This window comes from Salvelinus alpinus, chromosome 28, assembly GCF_045679555.1.
Source record: "Salvelinus alpinus chromosome 28, SLU_Salpinus.1, whole genome shotgun sequence".
NCBI lineage: Eukaryota > Metazoa > Chordata > Actinopteri > Salmoniformes > Salmonidae > Salvelinus > Salvelinus alpinus.
In genome coordinates, this window is record NC_092113.1 from 4389797 (window position 1) to 4417042 (window position 27246).

Below are 27246 nucleotides of genomic sequence, written 5' to 3' on the forward strand. Positions count from 1 at the left end.
TTCAGACACAAGTTTTGGGGGTCATCGTTGCTAGCGAGTTGCGTTGGCAATCCCAAGCAACCGAAGATTGACCGTAGCTCTTCGATGGTTCTCTCCGCTCTTCATCAATGTGACCTCAGGCCATTTGCTGTCTGGGTCGACTATGACTAAGAACATACAATCCTCTAGTGGGCCTGCATAGTCTATGTGGACTCGCTGCCAAGGCTCCTCTGGGAAGTCCCATGGGTGTAGTGGCGCTAGCTGAGGCATGTTCCGCATCTTCTAACGTGCAGAACACGACTTGGCCTTTTCTTCGACAGCTGTGTCCAAGTCTGGCCACCAAAAGGTAGCTGTGTGCCATCTTCTTCGCACCATGCCACAGTGAACTGAATAGAGTTCAAGCACCTGCTTTCTCAGTGGCCGCGGTATGCCGATTTGAAAGTCCCGCCATCAAGCATCCAGACTGATCCGTGCGCTCGTTTCTCCTCACCGGGTAAAGCTGTTCCGGCAGTTCTCCTCCCCAGCACGAGGTGACAATGTCCATGACCTCAGACATCACCGGATCAGTGTGGGTAACCTTCTTCACTTGGGCTGACGTAAACTGGGGGCGTTCATCACTTCCTCGAAGTAGAGGATTTCAGCCTGGGAGTGCTCAGTGTGTGCGACAGGTAAGGGAAGCCTTAAGAGTCTGTCTGCATTGCAGTTCTGCTCAGACCTGTACTAGATGTCGTATCGGTGACCAGAAAACATGCGGCTGGCTGCGAGCAACAGAATGTGGTTGAGTGTGGCGGGTGGGGACCAAAGAGTGTGGCGGGTGGGGATCAGCAGTGTGAATCGTCCCCCAAACAGAATCTGTTGGAATTCTTTAACTCTTTTGCAACCATGTGAATTTCCTGCCAGTTTAGTTTGATCCTTTTCCAGCCATGTCCGTCATAGAAAAGCTGGATGGTTGCCTTTCACGAAGTAGAGTGGTAGATTTCCCTTCGGTTTTGTCGCTCTCCACTGTAACAGTCACAATTCCCTCTCACTGGAACAGTGTACATTTTCAGCGTCATCTCCATCGGCTGTGCTGTGAGGTGATGTGGTTTATTCTTGTATACAGCCACAGACAGCATTGACGCGGCTGCTCCAGTGTCCACTTGCCTCCGTACTGCTTTTTCCATCCTGCAGCAGTGTTAGCCATTATCCGTGTTCATTGTCGAACTGGACAAAACAAGCTCCCTCTCTGTGTGCTCCATTTCATGCACTTTCTTTTTCTACTTCCTGAAGTCGCTTTTCTTTCGTTCAGCAATTTTGTTTGATTGTGTCTTAAAATTTTTTTTTTACACTGAACAAAAAGTGTTGGTCCCATGTTTCATGAGCTGAACTATTGACAGAGTATTTGAGTGCGCTGTGTAAATGTTTGAGGGGAGAAAGGGAGTATGTTACAAGAAGGTGTGTGTCTGCATGGGTTAGCATAGCTGTAAAATGCCTAGATGAGTGTGTCGCGCACACACACACACACACACACACAGGGTGCGGTGTCTGGCCTTATTTATGTGTCTCTCCTTCAGCAGCCGGCATATGGGATTGTGTCTGTAGAGAGATGATGTACACCACGCTAACCTCTGTTCCCGCTCGACATCCGTCAGACTACACAGCACAGACGCACCACATCCCTTAGCTTTATAGACCCGCCTGACAACACATACACGCACGCGCACACACACACACACGCATAGACTCGCACGCACACGCACACACATACTAAGAAAACCGATGTGTATCTGTGTCTGTCTCCGTGTGTGTACCAAACATGAAGTATGTGTGGGTATGGAGCACATTGCGTAGTTGGTATGGCTATGTATTGTAGATCAAGTGTATTTGAGAGTGTACTTAAAAGTCGGTGCGTGTCACGTTATGTAACTGAGTTGCCCCCCAAAAAATCTTCTCTCCTGCGAAAACAAAGATGCTGTAACCCCCCCCCCATAGTACACACATAACAATACCGTCATTAAAGGACAAAGTGTGCGAAACAAAGTTTGAACAACGTCAAGTGTATCGACTGTAAAGCGGCACGGCTGATTGTCTATTGTCCTCTCATCCAGTGCAATCACACAGGATACAAGCTTGGGCACACCCTCCGCCATCATCTTCATTACACAGAGTAAAGGGACGAAACGTCCTGATGCATATACCTACACTGTGCTGCCACTCAAAAGAAGCCCCCCCCCCCCCCCCCGGACCTGTCCACAATGTCTGCTTCCACCCGGATCATTATCCCCCCCAATCAAAACAGACAGCGCCGGCCCTCCCTCCCACCCGCCAACCGTACCCCACCTCCCAGTTATACTGAGGAACACAATCACTCTCTCCGCCCACCCCCCACACATTAACATACGCGAGGTTTCAACTGTGCTGTGACTGATGAGATACACAGCGAGAGAGAACATTACAAAAGAGCGTTATGATTCTGAGCGTACCGATGAGTCGGCAGCGACGCACATAGTGTGGATGATGTATTTCTCATGTACTGTATAGAGCGATGCTATTGGCTATATGTGTGGGTGTTTTGGGGGACCATGCTATCCGGGGATGACGCTATTGTACAGAACAGTAACCTTGACTTCGCATCGCTAACACATCAGGCATGAGTGTTGATAAACAGTACTTGAGAACAAACACACAGCTGCTGCCACCCACACACACACACACACACACACACGGCACATCTCAAACAGCGGAGGGACACAGGTGACTGATTTTGTGTTGCCTTACCTTTCCGCGATGACACGGTGGTATCTGCAGATGAAAGGGAGAGGGGGAAAAAAAGTGTGTTAGGAGTTGACAGGCTGTTGTCTCTGAGACACATCAAATGGCGGAGATGACAGTGGCAGTCGGTGAATGGTTGGGAGGGGAACAAGGTCGTGGCCCAGATGGGGAAACCAACAGGGTGGTCTCTCATCCCAGCCCTCTGACAGCACAAGCACTCCACTTTAACACGCACACACTCAACCACTACTGTTGCCCTTTGAACGGTCTTGAGAGGGAGGGAGCGAAGGACGGAGGGAGCGAAGGAGGGAGGGAGAAAGGTAAAGAGGAAAGGGAGGTAGAGAGAGCGAAAGAGAGAGGAAGACACTGGGGCTAAATAAATTGAGGCCTTGAGAGTGAATAGCAGAGAATGCCTGAAATTCCCAGTCAACTGCGATGCATTATGCAAGTTACCGTGAGTGGAGATTTCTCATAAGTAAAGCAATAACATCTTGGCTCCTTGAGAGACGGCACAATCTGAAAACATTTCAGGATTTTCCCCTGGGCCGAGGGAGGCACTTCGGACCAATAAGGTGGGGAATAATATTTATTTAGGGGGGAGGGTTGTAGAGGCTCTCTCTTCTTATTGGACGGTTCCAAAGTGCCACAACAACAGAGGGAAGAGTAGGAGTGAAAATTGTACATTTAGCTTATTTTTCGCATAAAATATTTACCACAAGTCTGTTTGTAAGCTCCCAAGGTTTCATTTTTATGTGATAGACTTCTCAAGTCGGGAGGACTGCGGAAATAAATAAAGTGTAAAAAAAAAAAAAAAACGTGTTTCTGTTGCACTCTCAGTAGTCCAAATCCTTGAACACATTTGTGTACTGGCCGGACGCCCAAGAAGTCCAAACGGCCGCAGACGGGGGAAGCCTGTAATAATTGAATCCGGGTGGAGTTGCGTCGGGTTGGGCTAAAGGAGAGATAATCTACTGCTTTGCCTAATTGCCAGAATAAAGATGGCCTCCATTGTTGCGTTGGCATAGATCAAAGCGGCGCGGCGTGCGATTGGGCATAGGTTTAAGGCTTTAGCTGCTTTTTGTTTGGCGAGGTGTTCTGGGGGATTTGGGCCAATATTCCCCCGCTGGTTATTACACGCGTCTGACTGTCTGTTACGGGTAGCTTCACAGCAGTGAGATGGCCCTAGCTGGACACAGTCACCTTCTTCTAACTGGTACAGTTGGTGTTGGCGTGTTCTGGTGCCATGCCACATTCCATCATGCCAACTCTACCGTCTCCGTTGGAGAAACCGTGCAGCCATGAATGCTGTTGATAAAAGGGTCTACACATAAAACGGTGGTAAATAAAGGCTGAATCTTGTTCACGGAGGACTTGACATGGCCCGACAACATCACCACTCATGTCAACAGGGCGAAACAGCGCCTTTTACTTCTTAAAGGCGGCGAGAGACATTTGGCTCCAAAAACTACCGCTGCACTATCGAGAGCGTCCTGACCGGTTGCATCATGGCCTGTTACGGGAAGTGCTCCGTCCACAGCCACGAGGCCCTCCAGCGGGTGGGGAAGACGGCCCAGTACATCACCGAGTCCCACCCATTCAGCAGTGGTGTAAAGAACTTAAGTAAAAATACTTTAAAGGAATACGTCGTTATTTGTACTTTACTATTTACATTTTTGACAACTTTTACTTCACTACATTCCTAAAGTAAATGATGTACTTTTTACTCCATACATTTTCCCTTACACCCAAAAGTACTCGTTACATTTTGATTCACACAATTATCAAGAGAACATCCATGGTCATCTCTACTACTTCTGATCTGGCGGACTCACTAAACACATGCTTCGTTCGTAAATGATCTCTGAGTGTTGGAGTGTGCCCCTGGCTATCTGTACATTTAGAAGCTGTGGCCGTCTGCTTTGCTTAACACAAGGAATTTGAAATGATTTATACCTGCACTTTTGGTACATAAGTATATTTTAGCAATTACATTTACTTTTGATACGTAAGTATTTTTAAAAGCAAATACTTTTTTGACTTTAACTCAAGTAGTATTTTTCTGGGTGACTTTTACTTTTACTCAAGTATGACATTTGGTACTTTTTCCACAACCGCCATTCAGGACATCTACTTGAACGGTGCCTGTGGAAGTACCGCAGCATCAAAAACCCCACACAGCCCAGCCACGAGCTGTTCACTCCCTTACCGCCGGGCAGACGGTATCGGAACATAAGGTCTGATACCAACAGGCTCAGAGACAGTTTCTATCTGCAAGACTTCAGACTGCTGAACACTTGAACTGGACTGACCACCTGCACTGACTCTCCTCACCTTAACACACACACACACACACACACACACACACACACACATCTACACACACATCTACAGACACACACTGACATATCTACACACACACACACACACACACACTGACATATCTACACACACACACACACACACTGACATATCTACACACACTGACATATCTACACACACACACACACACATACACACCCACAATGACATATATCTACACACACACACACACTGACATATCTACACACACACACACACACATACACACACACACACACACTGACATATATCTACACACACACACACACACACTTGCTGCTACCAGACTCTTTACTATTGCTAATACTTCTCAATTTATTAAACACTTGCCCCCCAATTCTCCCTTCCCTGATACATGTGTAAATATTGAACTATAAATTGTGCCTTCCTGTATTATACTTATGCTAAAATGTTTATTATATTCTACTGAGCCATTTACTTTATGTCCGTATTCTTATATTTTATGATTTCTTATTGTCGTTGCATTGTTGAGAAGGAACCTGCAAGTAAGCATTTAATTGGACAGTGTATACCATGTGTATCCTGTATATACGACTAATACAACTTAAAAATGGTTATATCTCTCCAATCCCTCATTGAAAGTGTCACGCCCTGACCTTAGAGATCCTTTTTATGTCTCTATTTTGGTTTGGTCAGGGCGTGAGTCGGGGTGGGCATTCTATGTTTTGTGTTTCTATGATTTTCTATTTCAATGTTTTGGCCGGGTATGGTTCTCAATCAGGGACAGCTGTCTATCGTTGTCTCTGATTGAGAACCACACTTAGGTATCTCTTTTTTCCACCTGTGTTTGTGGGAAGTGGTCTTTGTTTGTAGGGCACATAGCCTTTAGCTTCACGGTTTGTTTTTGTAGTGTTTATTGTTTTGTTCGGCGTCATTTTTATTAATTAAAGGAAAATGTACACCTTGGTCCTCTTCTTTTAACGGCCGTGACAGAAAGAGAGTGAACTTAACCACTCAGCGATAGAGAGAGAGCGATAGAGAGCTCTATATCCAAGTAGAAAATACCTTATAAAATATAAATGTAACTCTATCATATTAATGAAAATAGAAGCACAATGTGGACTCTGTTGGTATCTCAACCCGATCGTCCCTCGATTCACTATCTATAATGCATAACCACTATTTGACGCTCCACTTCTGGAAAGTACTCATGCGATCATGTGGAAGAAGTGATATACAGTTTAAAGCCCTCAAACAGTGAGACGGCAGAACTGCAGTCTGTCCTCTACACACATGTACGCGATTTGGAGAGTGAATTACTCGTGAAAACAGGTGCGTTTTTATCATTGTGAATATGTACTCTAAAGTTGCTTCATCCATTTTTGGACCTCTGAATTAATGAAACGTACCCGTTGATTCTTGAAGAATACAACTTATAAATGCCTCGTGAGCCTAGTTCGACAGTCGTAACCCCAGCAGATGTACGCCAATGTTGGTAAACAAAGTCGACGTAAACAAACACGACAGTATACAGCCTCAAAACATGGTTAAAACTATCATGTTGATATCTTGAATGGTCAGTCCTTGCATCCACAGCTCTGTCTATGAATTTAAGAGTGGTTACATTTCTCCAGCCCTACCCCTCAGCTTTTTACAGAAACAGGGGTGAACGAGAACGCTTTGTCATTGTTTCAATGGCAGTGGAGGAGGTGGACAGCTTCAAGTTCCTCGGTATCCAAATCACTTAAAATGGTCCTAACACACGCGCACAGTCGTGAAGAATGCGCGACAAAAGACTCCAACCAAGCACACACATACAAGCTGCTGCTACTCTGTTTATCTTGTATCCTGTTGCCTAGTCCCCCTACCCCTATACATATCTACCTCCATCACTCCAGTATCCCTGCCCCCCTACCCCTGTACATATCTACCTCCATCACTCCAGTATCCCTGTTAATATGGTTTTGAAACAGACATTTTTTACATTTCCTGTATATTGTATGCTTACTTCCTTATTTCATATTCTTATTTCTGTTTTTTGTTGCTGCAATACATTGTTATTGATTATTGCATTGACGAGTTTTTGAGTTTGCAAGAAAGGCATTTTCACTGTACTTGAAACTTGAAATGTGTGTGTTTTTATCGTTGTGAACGAATGGCTACTTTGACAGCCAGGATAACCAAGATGGGGAAAGAAGGACGCAATACTGCTGTAATGATAGTGATCTTCCCCAGCAGCAGCTGAAAATTATCTGATGACAAAGCGTAAACGCTTTTCCGTCTTAACACACGTCAATACGTGGCATGAAAAAGCCCTGTGATGGCTTCCTGTGTTCAGATAAATATTGGGCTGTTTGGAAGGTAAAGCTCTTTTCCCCCCTCAGACCATCGATTGGCTGGTTTTCTGCCTGGTCGCTTGGTGGCTTAGATGGATTTGGAGGCTAATATCCAGTGAATATGTGTGTGGGGTTTTGATGCGGCTGCAAGCCCAGTACCACACTCCTGTGGGTTGGGTATTATGTATTCGTCAATACAGTGATCCCAGTCATCCCACTCAGTAGCAGGCTTATGCAAGAACAGCTAACGCCAGGCCCTGAAACGCCCAATAACCTGTCTCTAAAGGAGAGACAGACTGCATGCATGGTAGTGGTGGAAACAAACGTGCAAAATGACAAACATACGCAGCTAACTAAGTTGTAGTTCTCAACCTCTTTTTTTTCTTCTTCTCCGTTTTGTCTTTGTGCGCCTTTCTCTCAGCCAGGACGGGGAGAGAGACAGATACAATAGTATTGAACCTTCACAATATGTATCTTGTTTTTTTTGTGTGTGTGTGTAATACGACAGTGATAAGACACAGGACGGCGGTCTAACAAAGTGACTGACCTAAAAAGCTAATCGGGCATGGGCTGGAACACTCGTGTTGACATTTTTGCAACACTGATCAGCCATTCGGATCGAGGGGTTTCGATGCATTTCTTTTCTCAAACAATCGATCCGTTTTAATGGGCTTTATTACGATGAACAACAACAGCGAGGGAGAGAAGAAGAAGGGGAGTAATATTCATTGTCAACCAGGATTACTACTCAGTCATGACCTATATATCCGCTTGCCTTTCTGCCCTGTAGACGACTACCCAAGGCTGTTGTTGAAATGGCTATTGTTCGTGAACGTAAGATCAGACTCAAGTGGCGTAAAAGTGGCCTCGTGGAAAGAGGGAAACGTCCAAAAACATATATATTTTCTAAATCGTTCCAAAACCCATAGACCAAAACCATGAGGTCTGAATATATATATATATATATTTTTTTAACCCCTTTCAAGAGAAACATCCTCTTTCTCTGCCTGGAATGCAACATGGAGCCGTAGCTGGAAATGTATCAATTTGCAGCAGAGATCAAAAATACGACTTCAGCCACACCCATGAGTACTCATCTCTCCCAGGCCTTATAATAGTCAGCAGTTTTAGAGAGCTGGGTTGTTGTGATTTCAGGGGTTGCTGGAGGCGTGTACAGACTGACCAGAAGTGAGAAGGTCTTTCCCTCTTTGATAATGATAGTGACAGCAGACAACCATTTTAAGGGGACATAAGCCTCAAAATAGCTTTTTTACAGCTCTGGGTGTGAATCTCCTTCACTCTCTTCTGCCCTCTCTGTTCTTCCCTCAATTCATATTCCTTGCTTTCCCTTTTCTATCCTCTGTCTACATTCTCTCTCTCTTCCGTCTCTGCCTTCTGCTCTCCCCTCTTTCCCTTCTCATGTTCCCTTGCTCCATCTCCCCTATCCTCATCCTTCTCCTGTGCCCTCTCCCCTCCTTGCTCACTCAATTCCCCTCTCCTCTTTCTCCCAAAACCACTTCATAAAAGGGCTGATGGGGCTTCCTGGAGCTTCACAAGAAACACACAGCAGTAGACCTGAAGGTGCACAGTGTGTGTGTAGTGTGTGTGTGTGTGTGTCCAGAGGATAGTGCGTGGTAAATGTACAGTAGCTGCATCCGTCTGAAGCAGGTAAACTTGAGATGCATCCAAACCTTCTTTTGTCTTCCGGGGCCTCCCACCAGTTCATTACGACATGTTGTAACCAGCTGCTACCATACTAAACCATGAACACGTGACTATTGAAAGGGTCTGCTAGTGTGTTGCTTCTGAAAGACGGTATGTTTAGAGCCATGTTGCTACTGAGGGGGTCCGCCTGGGCTGCTTATACATCAGACAGTGTGAGTGAATTAGAGTGCATTGGAAAACTGTCTCCCATTGACCTCTTTAAGTTGTGGCCTTCTAGGAAGCTGTCCAGGGAATAGCTTTAATTAAAGCCAGAAATTGGGTTCGATTTTATACCCCACCTGAACTGGAGAATCCTCATAGCTAATCACCACTTCATCAAGACAAATGAAAACCATATCGGCCAAGATGAACGTGTGTGTGTGTGTCAGAGGCATGTACAGTACTGCAGACATAAACAAACACAGCTGTCAGATGATGAAGCACTACAGTGATATATTGAAGCTTTAATGTAATTAGGATAAATTCCTCTACTGTGGCTTGCCCTCACTAAATCACCCCCATTCCACCCGAGTGTACCGGGCCCTGCTGACACCACATCACTCCCAGTTACGAACCCACACATTGACAGATGGTGGCCCCCGGTCACACTTGACCTCTGAACCTGGAAGTTAATGAGTCCAATAGAGCCTGGTGTCGTGGCTGCTCATGTCCGCGATGTAGTCCCATAGGCCGGTCCTGTAAGACCCGGCAGAGGCGTGGTAGGCTTGTTCAGCCAGGTGTCCGTTGGGGGGGGGATCCGCCGCATTACTCCAGTTCATTATGGCTCCATTAGCAAAGGCTTCTGGATTGAGATCTTGGGGATGCTAAATACACCTACGCTTATTCACAGGTGGAAAAAGTGTCGTGTGCGTTTGTGGCACGTCTCTGGAGGCGGGAGACCACTGGCTGGGTGTGTCAAGTCACTATGGTGGGAGGATTCTTTCAACGGGGAGAGTTTTCTGCAAGTGTCCTAGCTATTGTGTAGTCCTGTTGGTATCAAGTCGTCTTCTAAACCTCTTGCGTCGTCTACACCTTTTTTAGTTTTTCACCAGCTCAGCTATATACTTGTCGAGACAGGTTTCTACTCCATGCCAATGAGTTACCTGAGACAGTGTGCTTCTCAAGATAGTAAACACAGGTAATACGTGAACACTTGTATTCTCACTCTGTCTCTCCCTCTCTCTCTCTCTCTCTCTCTCTCTCTCGTCTCCATGTCGTGCCGTTATTTTAACAAACGTCTTCTCTCTGTGTCTCTGGGTGAGTTAGCAGCGGTAGCCAGCGGGCTTGTTAAGAGAAGGAGGGTGAGGCTGCTGATGTTGGGTCATGATCCCGCATGATGCATGTTGCTCTCCCCCCCCCGCCCCCCCGTCTGCTGAGAGAAAGGTCAGCGCCGCTGTTATTCTCTACAGACGGAGAGCAGGCTGCAGGCGGCCCACGCAAACAGGAAGACGACACCTTTTTTACAGGAAGCTCCAAATTACAGCGCCGAAGACAGTGCACCGCCACAGAGTCCACACTACTTCAGCAGCTTGCACATTCATTATTTTCCCCTCAGTCTTTGCCGAATGGGAGTGTGTGTCAAGAGAAGTGGATGCTATTGGCACGGTACCGGCCGTGCTCTTTGAAAGCACACACAGAGAACCGAGGTAGTCTGGTGCGTTTGAGAGTGAGGTGTTCATGGGTGTCAGGCTGTACTTGCCCCTCTATTGTCTAACAAAGCATTAGTGCTCACGGAGAAAATAAAAGTATCACCGACTCCCTTGGAAAGGCTAAAGGAACAACACAACTTGCCACTAAGCAAAAAAATAAATAAATGTATCAAGCGGCTGTAAGTAACAGATGTCTTTTTTTTATCACATGAGTTTCTTCCTCTCCATCTCTATCCTCCTAAAACACCGGCATACAATTATATAGCATTCGTAAATCAAAACGCTATTAAGCCCATACCTTCCCTCTTTCAAAGAAAGGAAAAGACCAGGAAAGTAGAAAGCTTAGTAGCATAGTAATTAGCAGTGAGTTAGGGGGCTGTGTATCCTGCGCGCCACTCTATATAAAGGCACAGCGCCAGGTAGAGAGGAGAGAGGAGCGCTCTCTCTCTCGTTACGTACTAATGACTTGTCTATTAATGAAAATTGAAAACATTTATTTTGCTAGCGCTCCGGGTTCGACTGGATTAATTACGACTGCGATGGAGGAACGAGAACACAAAGTGCTGCAGCGCTAACCGACTAGTGTGTATCGCGCGCTAGGCAACTGTTCCGGTCTCGCAGGTGGCAACGGGCCCTCTTGAGAGAGCAGAGACTACCTTTGGCAAGCCAAGGGAGCGAAGTCACACAATAGACTCTTCGAGAGAAACAAAAAGTTGGAACCTACTGAATGCGTTCAACCCGAAATGTGTCTTCCGCATTTAACCCAACCCCTCTGAATCAGAGAGGTGCGGGGGGCTGCCTTAATCAATGTCCACGTCATCGGTGCCCGGTGAGCAGTTGTTGTTGGGGGTTAACTGCCTTGCTCAAGGGTGGAATGGCAGATTGTTCCACCTTGCGGGCTTGGGGATTGAAACCAGCAACCTTTCGGTTATTGACCCAATGCTCTACATGCAAACTGCAAGGGTTATACCTAGAACCAAAAAGGGTTATTCAAACGGGGACAGCCCCAAAAACACTTATGGAACCCTTTTTTCTAAGAGTGTAGGAGGGCCATAGTGGGGAGTACAAATACATAAACACACCCACCAACATATGGAATAAATGTTGTGTTCTGTGTTTAGCCAGCAGTGTTACACATTATGGCAACTACAGTACCTCAACATGTTGATTTAATACAGTGAAACATAGTAGAATAGCTCACAAACATACAAGCACACACACACACACACACACACACACACATACACACACAGTAACTCACTCCTTCTGTCAGCTGAACACACACACTTTACTGCAGCGATAATTGTGGCGTTTAGGCGTGGATTCCAAACTAATTACATCGCAATGCGCCCAGACACGGAACACCTTTCTATTCTCACCCACAGCTCAGGCTGTCAATATCAATAGCAATCTGTCACTGGTCACGGTCGATAGCAATAAAAATAACAAAGGCGACCCGGACAAATTTAATAGTTATATAAAAACTCCAATAGCTTCAACACAATTAAAGTCCTTTTGGTTCTAGGAGGTGAAGATTTTGATCTGAGGAGATTTCATGTTGGCCAGGGTAGGCTGACAGAGAGAGAGAGAGAGAGAGAGAGAGAGCGATAGCGAGAGAGAGAGAGAGAGAGAATAAATTGGCTGCATGTTCACAGCATCTTCCCAAATAAATAGCCAATATAAATAAACAAATAGCAGCGTTGTGGGAGTAATCTAATTTCCATCTGCAGATTTTTCCTTCAAATGATGACCAGAGCTATTCTAACACTGTCCTGATTTCCCAGCGGGCTCTCCTTGGAGAGGTCAGACAGACACAGGAGCAGATAGAGAGCGTGTCTCTCACCCACAGCAGATGGTCCTTGATCAGATATTAGAGGCTGGGCAGCCAGGTCATATGGCCGTAGGCACTCTGCCCTGCCTGGGGGGAGAATGACCCCTTCACACACACGCACACACACACGCGCGCGCACACGCGCTCGCACACACAAACGGACACTGATGAGGACGCAGGCATATACACACTCAAAACACATGCACACACTCACTCGCACACACGGCTCCAGAGCCAGATGGGTGACTATGTGTTCCAGCCAGTATGGTGGGACATTGGAGCAGAGACAGTCTGATGCCCTTCAGCCTATTATCTGTGTGGAGGATGGAGCACGACAAAGAGACACAGACTAAAATATGAGGCCATATTACAGTACTATTCATGGGTTGCACGTTTCCTCATAATATTGTTTTGAATGTCCATTTTGGACTGATGTCCGACTGAGCATTCTACGCAACGCATCATCAATGAGCGCCGATGAAGATCTCATCAAACGTGCATTGGAAATACAATGACATTCTGAAGGACCTTTTGTCATAATTTTGATGTTGCCAGATTGACTTCACTTTAGATACAGTATAACGTTAGCTAGCTAGCTAAGATTGAGAGGAGGCCTTAGCTAGCCCAGGTTAGCATTGCTAGCTATTTTTTTTTTTTTTTTTACAAACTTTGCTAGCAAATGACAACATTGCCTGTCCAAAGTAAATTTGACGTTGTTTCCTACTAAATATTTGGCTACTTTAGCAATGTCATCATTTAGACAAAACTGTAGGTAGCCTCCATCCAGAATGGCTGGGCTTATCAATATTTTAGGCCCCCACTAAACATTCATGACAATGGCATGACGCGACCGAGTGACGGACGCGACCGAGTACTGCACCTTTAAATACTGCCCTGAGGCAATACTTCCTGGAAAGAAGCTGTCCTCTTCTATTTGGAGGAGGGAAATAATTGTTTTTTTCTTCAAATCAAATATATTCCACAGAAAATACAGATGAAGCAGAGAGAATGTCAAAGTCTTTTTTTTTTTTTTTTGGCTTTCTTTTTCAACGAATAATAAATACCAGGAGACTAACCAAATCCTACTTAGCCGAGGCTGAATCATCTAATGGCAGAACTCCCTTCCGCCTCTCGTTATCTCTCTCTCTGCTTCTCTCCGCATGCGACGGGAGAAAGCCGAGAGAATAAACAAGATGCACTTAATTTCATTTATTCTCTCCCCTGTGACAAATGCAGATGAAAATGCTAGGGCTTCCAATGTGACCTTCACCCACAGCCGTCTTCCATCAGTCATCTGCAGCACCCGCTGATCAAATGGTACCAGCACATCCCCTCCTGCCCCCCCCCCCCCCACCCTCCTCTGCCATCCTCATATTTCTCTCCTACCTCCTCCTACTCCTCCTCCCCCCTATTCACCGACTGCCAACCTTTATGTTCCTACTGTTCTTCCAACTGTGCCAACTACCACAGCAACTGTACCTCTCTCCTCTATATCTTCCTCTCTCTCCTCCGTAGGAGTAGTATAGAAAGTCTGCCTGTCTGTCTGTCTGCCTGTCTGTCTGCTGTGTTTAGACTATGACTACATGCTGATTTTATAAGGCCCCAGAGGTGTTTTTTTCACATGATTTGTGTTTATTTTTTTCTCTTTATCCCCCTGAATCAGTGGTGATGAGTGACTAAGTTACAGCTAAGCCTTCCGTGATTAGAGCATTGACAAGAAACAATAGTTGAGAGTGCCTACTTTCCCTATTATCATGCCTCTTTTCAAACGGGTCCTGAATCATCTCACCAGCCCAAACCCCCTTAACCTCGTCTGCACGCATGTGATAAATGTAAAACCCTCTCTGTTTCTCTCAAATCAAAATATATTGTCTGACGCGAATACAATAGTTAAGTGTCCACTTTGCTTAATGTTCTGGTTTTAACTCAATAAGCTCTTCATACACCCCCAACCCATTTCCATGTTTCTGATACACAAAAGGCCTCAGTTATCCTCAATCACAGATAGTGTCTGATAGGTAAAGAGTGCTCAGTGCTACAGTATATCATATGCTCCTCAATCATTTTTACATGGACATTTCTGGTAATCATTTTTTTTTTCAATAACCCATTGCTGATACATGATCTGAATAAGCCATAAATAGTTACCCGTTATTTTAGTTATCTAATCGATTGACAGTTTTTATTGTTATTCTTCCATTTTTTTATCCTCTTATGTTTGCTGTGTAGTAAATATTTCAGTTTTTGTGTTGAGTCCCATGTCTGAAAATGGATATAAATACAGCTTGATTTGAACTGGGAAAATGGCCAACTGGAGCCTATTTCCCTTGGAGAATCTAAGCTTGTCCAATATCTGACCATAAGGAATTGTGAAATAGATGGAGGGGAAAGTTGAGCCAAAGGGGTAATTGTTTCTTAGGAAAACCATACACAAAATGTATCATTTAAAAATATACAGTGGGGAGAACAAGTATTTGATACACTGCCGATTTTGCAGGTTTTCCTACTTACAAAGCATGTAGAGGTCTGTAATTTTTATCATAGGTACACTTCAACTGTGAAAGACGGAATCTAAAACAAAAATCCAGAAAATCACATTGTATGATTTTTAACTAATTAATTTGCATTTTATTGCATGACATAAGTATTTGATCACCTACCAACCAGTAAGAATTCCGGCTCTCACAGACCTGTTAGTTTTTCTTTAAGAAGCCCTCCTGTTCTCCACTCATTACCTGTATTAACTGCACCTGTTTGAACTCGTTACCTGTATAAAAGACACCTGTCCACACACAATCAAACAGATTCCAACCTCTCCACAATGGCCAAGACCAGAGAGCTGTGTAAGGACATCAGGGATAAAATTGTAGACCTGCACAAGGCTGGGATGGGCTACGGGACAATAGGCAAGCAGCTTGGTGAGAAGGAAACAACTGTTGGCGCAATTATTAGAAAATGGAAGAAGTTCAAGATGACGGTCAATCACCCTCGGTCTGGGGCTCCATGCAAGATTTCACCTCGTGGGGCATCAATGATCATGAGGAAGGTGAGGGATCAGCCCAGAACTACACGGCAGGACCTGGTCAATGACCTGAAGAGAGCTGGGACCACAGTCTCAAAGAAAACCATTAGTAACACACTACGCCGTCATGGATTAAAATCCTGCAGCGCACGCAAGGTCCCCCTGCTTAAGCCAGTGCATGTCCAGGCCTGTCTGAAGTTTGCCAATGACCATCTGGATGATCCAGAGGAGGAATGGGAGAAGGTCATGTGGTCTGATGAGACAAAAATAGAGCTTTTTGGTCTAACTCCACTCGCCGTGTTTGGAGGAAGAAGAAGTATGAGTACAACCCCAAGAACACCATCCCAACCGTGAAGCATGGAGGTGGAAACATCATTCTTTGGGGATGCTTTTCTGCAAAGGGGACAGGACGACTGCACCGTATTGAGGGGAGGATGGATGGGGCCATGTATCGCGAGATCTTGGTCAACAACCTCCTTCCCTCAGTAAGAGCATTGAAGATGGGTCGTGGCTGGGTCTTCCAGCATGACAACGACACGAAGCACACAGCCATGGCAACTAAGGAGTGGCTCCGTAAGAAGCATCTCAAGGTCCTGGAGTGGCCTAGCCAGTCTCCAGACCTGAACCCAATAGAAAATCTTTGGAGGGAGCTGAAAGTCCGTATTGCCCAGCGACAGCCCCGAAACCTGAAGGATCTGGAGAAGATCTGTAGGGAGGAGTGGGCCAAAATCCCTGCTGCAGTGTGTGCAAACCTAGTCAAGAACTACAGGAAACATATGATCTCTGTAATTGCAAACAAAGGTTTCTGTACCAAATATTAAGTTCTGCTTTTCTGATGTATCAAATACTTATGTCATGCAATAAAATGCAAATTAATTACTTAAAAATCATACAATGTGATTTTCTGGATTTTTGTTTTAGATTCCGTCTCTCATAGTTGAAGTGTACCTATGATAAAAATTACAGACCTCTACATGCTTTGTAAGTAGGAAAACCTGCAAAATCGGCAGTGTATCAAATACTTGTTCTCCCCACTGTATATATAAATGTTTTTCTCCCCAATTTTGTGGTATCCAATTGTTAGTAGTTACTGTCTTGTCTCATCGCTACAACTCCCATACGGGCTCGGGAGAGACAAAGGTCGAGAGCCATGCGTCCTCCGAAACACAACCAAACCGCACTGCTTCTTAACACAGCGCGCATCCAACCAGGAAGCCAGCCGCACCAATGTGTCGGAGGAAACACAGTACACCTAGCGACCTTGTCAGCGTGCACTGCGCCCAGCCGGCCAAACCCTCCCTAACCCGGACGACGCTAAGCCAATTGTGCGTCGCCCCATGGACCTCCCGGTCACGACCGGCTGCGACAGAGCCTGGGCTCGAACCCAGAGTCTCTGGTGGCAACGCTAGCGTAGTGCCTTAGACCACTGCGCCACCCAGGAGGACACACAAAATGTATAATTTGACCAAATATTTAGGTCATCAGTTCATGGAGTCTGTGAAGGAAGAAACCACATGGAAAAAGTCACATTTATTTATTGTGTTAGAAGTTTCATGATGCTTCTTATCTAAACCAAAGTAGACCATTTTAAGATTGTTCTATACATCAGTTGGGGTCTCTATAAGCTTCAATATGAGGTTATTAACCTAGCATGAAAGTGCATCCTTGTAGCTGTGTGGGCTAATACAGTCAAACGTTTGCCTTGGGGTAAGTTGAGCCAATGACCATGAGGTAAGTTGAGCCAATAGTTGAGCCAATGGCAAGTTGAAAAAATTTCAGTGCTTTCTTCACAAGCCTAAAGCAAGGCATTATCACTGGGATATAAGGTAACAACAGGGCCTGGCCTATGTTAAAAGTATTTTTTAGATGTTAAGCCTGTGTTAAAATATGTTTAAAATGATTAAAATACCCAAAAGCGATTTGTGATTTTGTTGAATTGCGTTTGGGAAATAAAGATAGACATTGTTTTAAAAGGTAGTGGTAATATTTCATTCAGTACAGAAATGTGTAGGCGGCTTAACTCACCCTGTCCCGTGGCTTAACTTACCCCATACCCGGGGTAAGTAAGTTGAACCAAGAGACCACTTTTTTTCAAAACTGCTATGATATCATGAATTCCGATCATTTCCAGGGATACACACCATCCTGAAATATATGTAGATATCTTTGTTGGAAAGAATACTATAGTGATGCTGAAAAAATTACTCAACTTACCCCACTCTCCCCTATGTATTCATTTAACTAACTCCCTTGAAGTGTAGTGACATATGTTGAGCTGATTTAAATGTAATTTGGGAAGTGTGTAAGTACGCATCAATCAGAAATATAACGTGTGTGTGTACTATGTGTTTCATTGCTGTGAGTGTGACACTTCTCACGAACCCCTATGGACCCCTATACTAATAGGACACCGATGCAACGGAGAATGAGACATAGGGAAATTACCAGCTAGCAGAGTAGTATGACACTTTTGTCCTGTGATACACAGGCACAAGCTGCTGCTGTCTAAATTAGCACTGATGCCATTGTATCATTAGGTTTCAATACCGCTGCTTTCCTGAAGGCCAGGGGCACAGGTCGGCAGTGAGGTGAGAAAATGTGAATCATCCCTCTGAGTCGGGATGGGAGAGAAAGAGAGCAAGAGAGAGAGAGAGAGACTGCTAGTGTTATTTCACCAGGTTTAACATAGGAAAAACAACTCGGGGAGAAAAATAGACAGAGTGAGTGATCAGGGAAATATGCAGCGAGGAAAGGAAATCTGGCACTGTGAGAGACCGACGGTAAGACAGAGTGAGATGGAAGATGAATGGAGAGTTAAAGAGAGATGGCGGGAGCGGAGGAGAAAGACGAGAAAGACGGAGGGATGCGTCTGGGAGACTAGGGAGACGTGTGGTGAAGCAGGGGATCAGGACACTCTGTCACGCCCTCGCGGGCACTGCTGTCAATCACACCCGTCTCAGCATCGTGAGGGTTGACATGCTGCCAGCACACACTCACAAAGACAGTGGGGTGTGTGGGTGTGTGGGTGTGCGTGTCTTTGTGTGTTAGAGAAAGAGCGTATGTGTGTCCGTGGCATGAAGTAACACCAAGGCCAGGAGAGCACAAACTGTATACAGGAATGTGAATGCACATCTCTCACTCTCTCCCTCTCCCCTCTCTCCCTCCCCCATCCCTCTGTCTGATGCTCTCTCTGGGCTGGAAGTGTTCTCCTCTTGAAACAGCAGTGTGGACCATTTGGGCATAGGCCTCTGAACATTAAACTCTACCACTCATCCATTCTCTCTCTCTCCCTCAGTCGCTCTCACCAATTCCTGTGTGTGTGTGTGTGTGTGTGTGTGTGTGTGTGTGTGTGTGAAATACCTCTTATTGTAGCTGGGGATGGGATCATCAGAGCAGTGGTAAGGGGAGAGGATGCTGATGGTAATACAGCTAAAGGAGAGATCTCACACAGTTGGCATTAACAGAGCAGGGGAAGAGGACGGAGGAGGAGGAGAAAGAGGAGGAGAAGTGAAATAAGTGACGGGGAGAAAAACATTATTTGTGATAGCGGGTGGCCTGTTCACACACCGTGATAGTGTTGACATCAAGTGTCAACAGACGTCTCAAATGTCTTGCACATACACACACGCACACCACTATCCCGAAGACCTAAATCAAGCTGTACTGAAGGGCTGACTGTTCAGGGTGACACAGCTGTGGATGGTGTTTTATGAACACTAATCCCAGCTTTGGAGGAAATCATTAGAACTGATGCACACTTAAAATGGGATCAGACAAGACAATAACCTTCAGTGGACACCCCCTACCGCCCGCCCGCCCACACACACACACGAAAAATCTATCCAACCCCTCCCTTTTTGTATTGACAGCATTAAATGCCAGCATTAAATCTGTTATCACAAGCTCAGTTTTAAAACTCAGCAGCTTGTCCCACATTTTTGTAAAGCGTTTAAGCAAATGGGAGTTGTGTTAACTAAAATGGCAATGTTAAATGTCAATGAAATCATGGCTAAAAGCCATTTCAAATATTGTCATTAACAAGGCTGCTGGCAACGCAATTAGTCCCTCTCCCGTTGCTCTCGGCAACAGGCCGGCTAATACAGCGAAAGAGGCCCTAGAGAACGAAACAGAGACACAAAGAGAACTAATGCCAGATCACGGAGGAACAAAGGAAAAGGACGAGGGAGAGGAGTGGAGAAGAGAGAGAGTTCTGGAAGTGAGGAGGGTAAGAGGAACTGAGGTTGAGGAAAAAAGTCAAGGAGGGCGAAGAAACAACATCCTGGCAATAAAACAACTAACGGTCAGATGAACAAGACACGTCAAACCATTCAATACAATTATTTGAAAGTCTCCTAATCTTTAAGACCGTATGTCAAAACATCCACGTCGCTAGTCTCTGAGAATCAGCACTTTACTTACCTGTGCTATTGTGTTGGACGCTTTTACAACTTGAATAGAATATCATCCTCGACAAGATTTGACAATTTAATTCAAGAAAGAGGGTATATCTGGAGGAGGCGGAGCAGGCAGGTCACCCGTCAGTATTCGACGTCCATCCATGTCTGAGGACGTCGGGAAAAGACGCGGAAAGCAGCCACTAGGGGCAACAGTGAGCGCTGCATCTGGTTCCAAAGTTTGAATCCAGCGATAGAAAGATGTTTTTGATATTTCTGTTGGTTACAAAAGGTTTCATGTTCGAATCCAGTGAGAATTTCATATTTTTAAGCTTACCTCAAACCTTAACCATTCTGACCTTAACCATTCTGAGTTAATGCCTAACCTTAAGAATTCTGAGTTCATGCCGAAACGTAACCTTAGACACTTTGAAATTTGACATTTGTGATAACTTAGAAACCTGACGTTTGACAAACATGGATGAACGTCTAATTATGACGTGAGATTGTGAGGGCTTGTGGGGTAGAGAGCCCTTCCTGAACATTGGACAGAGGCCTTGGAAACCAACAATGGCTTGTTGTAGCAGGAAACCTGTGTACAATTACACTTTAACAGTGAATGCCTTGTTGAAATGAATGGATATTGTGATATAGTTGGGAGTTATGATGGAGATTAATGGTGGTTGTTCGGTATCTGGTTACTTGTCGTGTAGTCCTGAACAGAAAAACAGAGTTTATTTTCCTTCCATTCGCTCTTGAAGAGTAACAGAATGGTTTACTCATCAATTGACCATACTCTCCAATTGTTGTTTCTCTTTTCAATTCAGGTGCGGAATAATTGGTCATTAGCTTCCTAATCCAATACAATTATTGACTACAAAGTGTGTGTAGAAAGTTAAATAGCCATGAAGGTTAAGAGGAAGGCTGAGTGTTTGCAGGGATAATAAAATATTTAAAAAAATGTAAGATATATTGTGCATTCGGAAAGTATTCAGACACCTTTACTTTTCTCACATTTTCTAACGTTACAGCCTTATTCTAAAATGGATAGGATTATTGTTTTCCCTCAACAATCTACACACAGTACCCCGTAATGACAAAGCGGAAACCTTTTTTTCAAATGTATAAAAAATGTCAAACAGAAATACTTTTTTACATAAGTATTCAGACCTTTTGCTAAGAGACTCTAAATTGAGCTCAGGTATATTCTGTTTCCATTGATCATCCTTGAGATGTTTCTACAACTTGATTGGAGTCCACCTGTGATAAATTCAATTGATTGGACATGATTTGGAAACACACACGCCTGTCTATATAAGGTCCCACAGTTGACAGTGCATGTCAGAGCCAAAACCAAGCCATGAGGTCGAAGGAATTGCCCGTAGAGCTCTGAGACAGGATTGTGTCGAGGCACAGATCTGAGGAAGGGTACCAAAAAATGTCTACAGCATTGAAGGTCCCCAAGAACAGTGGCCTCCATCACATTCTTAAATGGAAGACGTTTGGAACCACCAAGACTCTTCCTACAGCTGGCCGCCCGGGAAAAGTGAGCAATCGGGGGAGACGAGCCTTGATCAGGGAGATGACCAAGAACCTGATGGTCACTCTGAAATAGCTCTAGAGTTCCTCTGTGGAGATGGAAGAACCTTCCAGAAGGACAACCATCTCTGCAGCACTCCACCAATCAGGCCTTTATGGTAGAGTGGCCAGATGGAAGCCACTCCTCAGTAAAAAGGCACATGACAGCCCGCTTGGAGTTTGCCAAAGGTACCTAAAGACTCACTGACCATGAGAAACAAGATTCTGTGGTCTGATGAAATCATGGTTGAACTCCTTGGCCTGAATGCCAAGCGTCACATCTGGAGGAAGCCAGGCACCATCCCTACGGTGAAGTGGGGATGTTTTTCAGTGGCAGGGACTGGGAAACTAGTCAGGATCGAGGGAAAGATGAATGGAGCAAAGTACAGAGAGATCCCTGGTGAAAACCTGCTCCAGAGTGCCCAGAATCTCAGACTGGGGCGAAGGTTCACCTTCCAACAGGACAATGACCCTAAAAAAACACAGCGAAGACAATGCAGGAGTGGCTTCGGGACAAGTCTCTGAATGTCCTTGAGTGGCCCAGCCACAGCCCGGACTTGAACCCGATCGAACATCTCTGGAGAGATCTGAAAATAGCTGTGCAGTGACACTCCCCATCGAATCTGACAGATCTTGAGAGGATCTGCAGAGAAGAATGGAAAAAACTCCCCAAATACAGGTGTGCCAAGCTTGTAGCGTCATACACAAAAACACTCGAGGCTGTAATCACTGCCAAATGTTTTCCAACAAAGTACTAAGTAATGGGTCTGAATATGTAAATGTAATATTTAATTTGTTTATTCTTAATACATTTGCAAAGGCTGTAACGTTACAAAATGTGTCACGTTCCTGACCTGTTTTCTGTTGTTTTGTATGTGTTTAGTTCGTCAGGACGTGAGCTGGGTGGGAATTCTATGTTGTGTGTCTAGTTTGTCTGTTTCTATGTCCAGCCTAATATGGTTCTCAATCAGAGGCAGATGGTAATCGTTGTCCCTGATTGAGAATCATATATAGGAGGCTTGTTTTGTGTTGGGATTTTGTGGGTGTTTGTTTCCTGTCTCTGTGATTGTCTGCACCAGATAGGTCTGTCTCGGTTTTTTGCACATTTGTTATTTTGTATTGTTGTTTGTAGTGTTTCACTTGTTATTTATTAAACATGTTTAACACTAGCCGCGCTGCACTTTGGTCCAATCCTTGCTACTCCTCTTCGGATGAAGAGATGGAGGAAAGCCGTTACAAAATGTGGAAAAAGTCAAGGGATATGAAAACTTTCCGAATGCACTGTATATACACTGAACAAAAATATGTTACTGAGTTATATATAAACAATTTCAAAAATGTATATAAACCACAATATAAACAATTCAATTTTTTTTTACTGAGTTACAGTTCATATTACGAAATCAGTCAATTGAAATAAATTCATTAGGTCCTAATTTATGGATTTCCCATAACTGGGAATACAGATATAGATCTGCTGGTCACAGATACCTTAAAAAAAGGTAGGGGCGTGGATCAGAAAACCAGTTAGTATCTCCTTCGCATATATTTGATCAGCCTGTTGATTGTGGCCAGTAGAATGTTGTCCCACTCCTCTTTAATGGCTGTGTGAAGTTGCTGGATATTGGCGGGAACTGGAACACGCTATCGTACACATCGATCCAGAGCATCCCACACATGCTCAATGGGTGACATGTCTGGTGAGGATGCAGGCCATGGAAGAACTGGGACATTTTCAGCTTCCAGGAATTGTGTACAGATCCAGCATTATCATGCTAAAACATGAGGTGATGGTGGTTGATGAATGGCACGACAATGGGCCTCAGGATCTCGTCACGGTATCTCTGTGCATTCAAATTGCCATCGATAAAATGTAATTGTGTTCATTGTCCGTAGCGTATGCCTGCCTATACCATAACCACACCACCACCATGGGTCACTCTGCTCACAACATTGACATCAGCAAACAGCTCTGCCCGGTACAGTTGAAACCGGGATTCATCCGTCAAGAGCACACTTCTCCAGTATGCCAGTGGCCATCGAAGGTGAGCGTTTGTCCCCTGAAGTCAGTTATGATGCCAAACTGCAGTCAGGTCAAGACCCTGGTGAGGACGACGAGCACCCAGATGAGCTTCCCTGAGACGGTGTCGTGACTTGACTTTAACATGAATCTAAAGACTGTTATTTATCTAACTAACTACCTACGTTTAATTGTTACCCGATTAAATTAATCATGTAACAATTAACTCATTAGGATCTGGGGCACCACGAGAGCAGTTAAAGAGTTAAAGAGTTACGATCTCCCGAATTAAACTCGGCCTTTACCTATCATATCTATAAACAACCAACTTATTAATCATAACCTTGTATCATATGAGCATTCTGATCAGTCGTAACCCGAGCCTTACTTATGATTCAGTAATACACAAATTGTTTTTAATTATTTATTTACGAGCTATTTAAATGGGAACACAGGATAAACATACACACTTTGCACCAGTTATTGACTGGAGACTTAATACGCAGGAAACAGGTCCCTAGCGGAATGACAACAACATGGACGCTTATTAAAGAAGAGATGGAGAGGGGGACAAAGACACTTAACATTGGTACATTCAGAAACTCTCATCTACAGTAACCATATACTTTGCACACGAACCGCGGCCCGCTTTGAGAAAGAAATCATGAATGTATTTACATGAAATGCCTGGGTTTGCCGTGGATCTCTCGGTGAACAGGGCAGCCTTGGAAAGGGGGTTGGGCCTTTTTGCGGCACGCTTGTAAGGCTCTGATTGTCCGAAATGGTTCCAACAACTCTTCTACTGTTGTTCTTCTTCGTGGTTGTCCGGTCTCCGGTTACTTGTCGTGTGGTCCTGAACAGAACTACAAAGTTGATTTTCCTTCCATTTACTCTTGAAGAGTAACAGGATGGTCCTACTTAAATTCGCTTTCGAAGATTCTTTACTTAGAACAGCTGATCAGCCATACCAGTGATTGCCCGGAAGGTGATTTTATCTTCTCCACCTCGCGTTGAGATTCAAAGTTCAAACCATTTCAAACGTGCAGCTGCCGCTTCACACTTTTTCTGGTCTAATGCATTTTTTTCTTAACCCGTCATTTATACCTTTTGCTCAAAGGGGGTAGTTCCGGCAGGCTGACACGCTCTCTGACATCAATTCGGGGCGGTCACTACTCATGGTGCAAAGTTATGGAAAACAATAATCATTTATAGCTTCACACATCACATCCCTCTCTTAACAAAAACATTTTCAGAATTTTTCATATCACATGCACAAAGCATTCACACCTTGATCTGTTTCACCTTTCTTTGTGCTTGTCTCCACCCCTTCCAGGTGTCGCCCATCTTCCCATTATCCCCTGTGTATTTACACCGGTGTTCTCTGTTTGTCTGTTGCCAGTTTGTCTTGTCAGGTCTTACCAGTGTGCTTTCTCGTCTTCCTTTTTCTCAAGTTCTGTTTCCTAGTTTTCCCGGTTCTGAAAATTCTGCCTGCCCTGACCCGAGTCTGCCTGCCGTTCTGTACCTGCCTGACTCTGGCTTCTGCTACTCACTGTTCATCATATATGCATAGTCACTTTAACGATACCTACATGTACATACTACCTCAATCAGCCTGACTAACAGGTGTCTGTATATAGCCTTGCTACTATTTTTTCAAATGTCTTTTTACTGTTGTTTTATTTCTTTACTTACACACACACACACACACACACACACACACACACACACACACACACACACACACACCTTTTTCCCCACACCATTGGTTAGAGCCTGTAAGTAAGCATTTCACTGTAAGTATTCAGAGCACGTGACAAATAAACTTTGATTTGATCTCTCTGGTAGCTTCAGGTCTTTGTGACATCACAACTCTCCAGTGGCTACGAGCCTTTGTGACATCACAACTCCCATATGGCTATTAGCCTTTGTGACGTCCCAACTCTCACATGCAGGCCTTTGTGACATCATAGTTCTCCTTTGGCAACAAGCTTTTGTGACATCACAACTCTGTTACCCCAGTGTATTGTCCCTGCTATATTGATATCCCGACACAGCACTCAGGCAGCAGACAGGAGGGTGATGAGGAGGCAAATATGATTAAAACCATGTCCTCAGGCTGCCGTGGACCTGCGATTAAACCAGCCGACACACACTGATCACGCCTAATCCATCACACTGCTTAGCTCCCCAAGCACTGAGGAAAATGTTTGTTCGAACGGGCCTCTTTCTCTCTCGCTTCCTCTCTCCCTATGTCCTTATCCTCCTTTCATACATAAACAATACACCAGGAGACTACCAGTGGAGGGTGGTAGAGGTGTGCTGTTTTGAGGGCTTAAAACCCCCATTTAAATATTTCCGTCTGACCCACTTCACACTGCTGGCTGGCTGTTTTGAAGGGGATGGGGAGCGAATCAGGCTTTGGCTGCCCCCACCTCCCCGTCACTCTATTTCCTCAATCCCCTCCTTTCTCTATCACCCCTGAACATGTACACCTAAAACAGGAGCCCCCCACTCACTCACATAGCTGGACACAGTTACTAGCCTAGTATGCAGCAACATGGACTGTTGTCTGTTAAAGAGGATGTGTTCGATTGCTCCCCAGCGTTATGCACCGTCTGCAGGAGAATCATCGGAGAGAACACAGGCAGGGCCAGACAAGGCAAGGCGAGGCCATGCAGAGGCTGGAGCCAGGGGGGGATATGAGGCATCCTTAGGCCCGAAGGCTCTTTAAACGCAGTCCGTCTGAAAGATGTGTTTCTTCATGGACGAGAGGAGAGGCAATGCTATTAGCACTGAGATGCCTCGGACATAAAACTGTCTGGCAGGGAGACAAAGATGGGATACTGCTACACTGTATGACGGAGAGAGTGTGGCCATGCAACCATGTCCAGTTCAGGTGTGGAGGATCATGTCTTATCCTGACAGAAGGAACGGGGTTCCCGCCCCGCCCATTGATATGATAGGCTATGTGGATATCCTATACGTGAGTGAGGTTTTACTGTTTACTGTAGGCTACATCCTAATGGAAATACATTCCCAGTATGTTTGAGAGAGAGAGGACATTTTTAAACCGTGTCAGTGGCACACAGTACCTGACAAAAGTCTCAGGATTGGCTTCAAATCGCACGCGTGTTCTGGGAATCGCACAGGCTGTTCCCTATGCTGGTACGGCTCCACTCCTTCCATTGTCCAGAACTCTAATCCGAACTCTAATCAGTTATTCACTACACAGACATTAACCTTGTCTCAGCAAGTAGCAGCAGCTAATAAAATGGCTACCTGGACTATTTGCATTGCTACTCACTGTATATTATCTATGCATAGTCACTTTACCCCTATCTACATGTATATATTACCTCAATTACCTCGACTAACCTGTACCCCCGCACATAGCCTCGTTATTGTTATTTTATTGTTTCTCTTTTATAAATTTTTTACTTTAGTATATTTAGCAAATATCTTCTTAACTCGTATTTTTTCTTAAAACTGCATTGTTGGTTAAGGGCTTGTAAGTAAGCATTTGACGGCAAGGTCTACCTACACCTGTTGTATTCGGCGCACGTGACAAATACAATTTGATTTGATATTGCAGAAAGACCCCGCAACAGCGGGTCTGTCTGGAGCGTGCGAGTAAGACTTTTCCTGCCATTACCCTCACTCATG

General features: G+C 44.8%; 1 protein-coding gene across 3 annotated transcripts in view; it reads right to left on the reverse strand.

The window, feature by feature from the left end:
* Positions 1–27246, reverse strand: part of LOC139556981 (cadherin-4-like) — a 375581-nt gene that overhangs the window by 194273 nt on the left and 154062 nt on the right. For 2 of the 3 annotated variants that reach the window (XM_071371209.1, XM_071371207.1), the window contains exon 3: positions 2737–2760. The exons of the other annotated variant lie outside the window; for it this stretch is intronic. Coding sequence is in view for 1 of the 2 variants with exons in the window: in XM_071371207.1 (XP_071227308.1) it covers positions 2737–2760 (24 nt within the window). In the remaining variant the exon portion in view is untranslated. The remainder of the gene's footprint in view (positions 1–2736; positions 2761–27246) is intronic. 3 annotated transcript variants of the gene reach the window in all.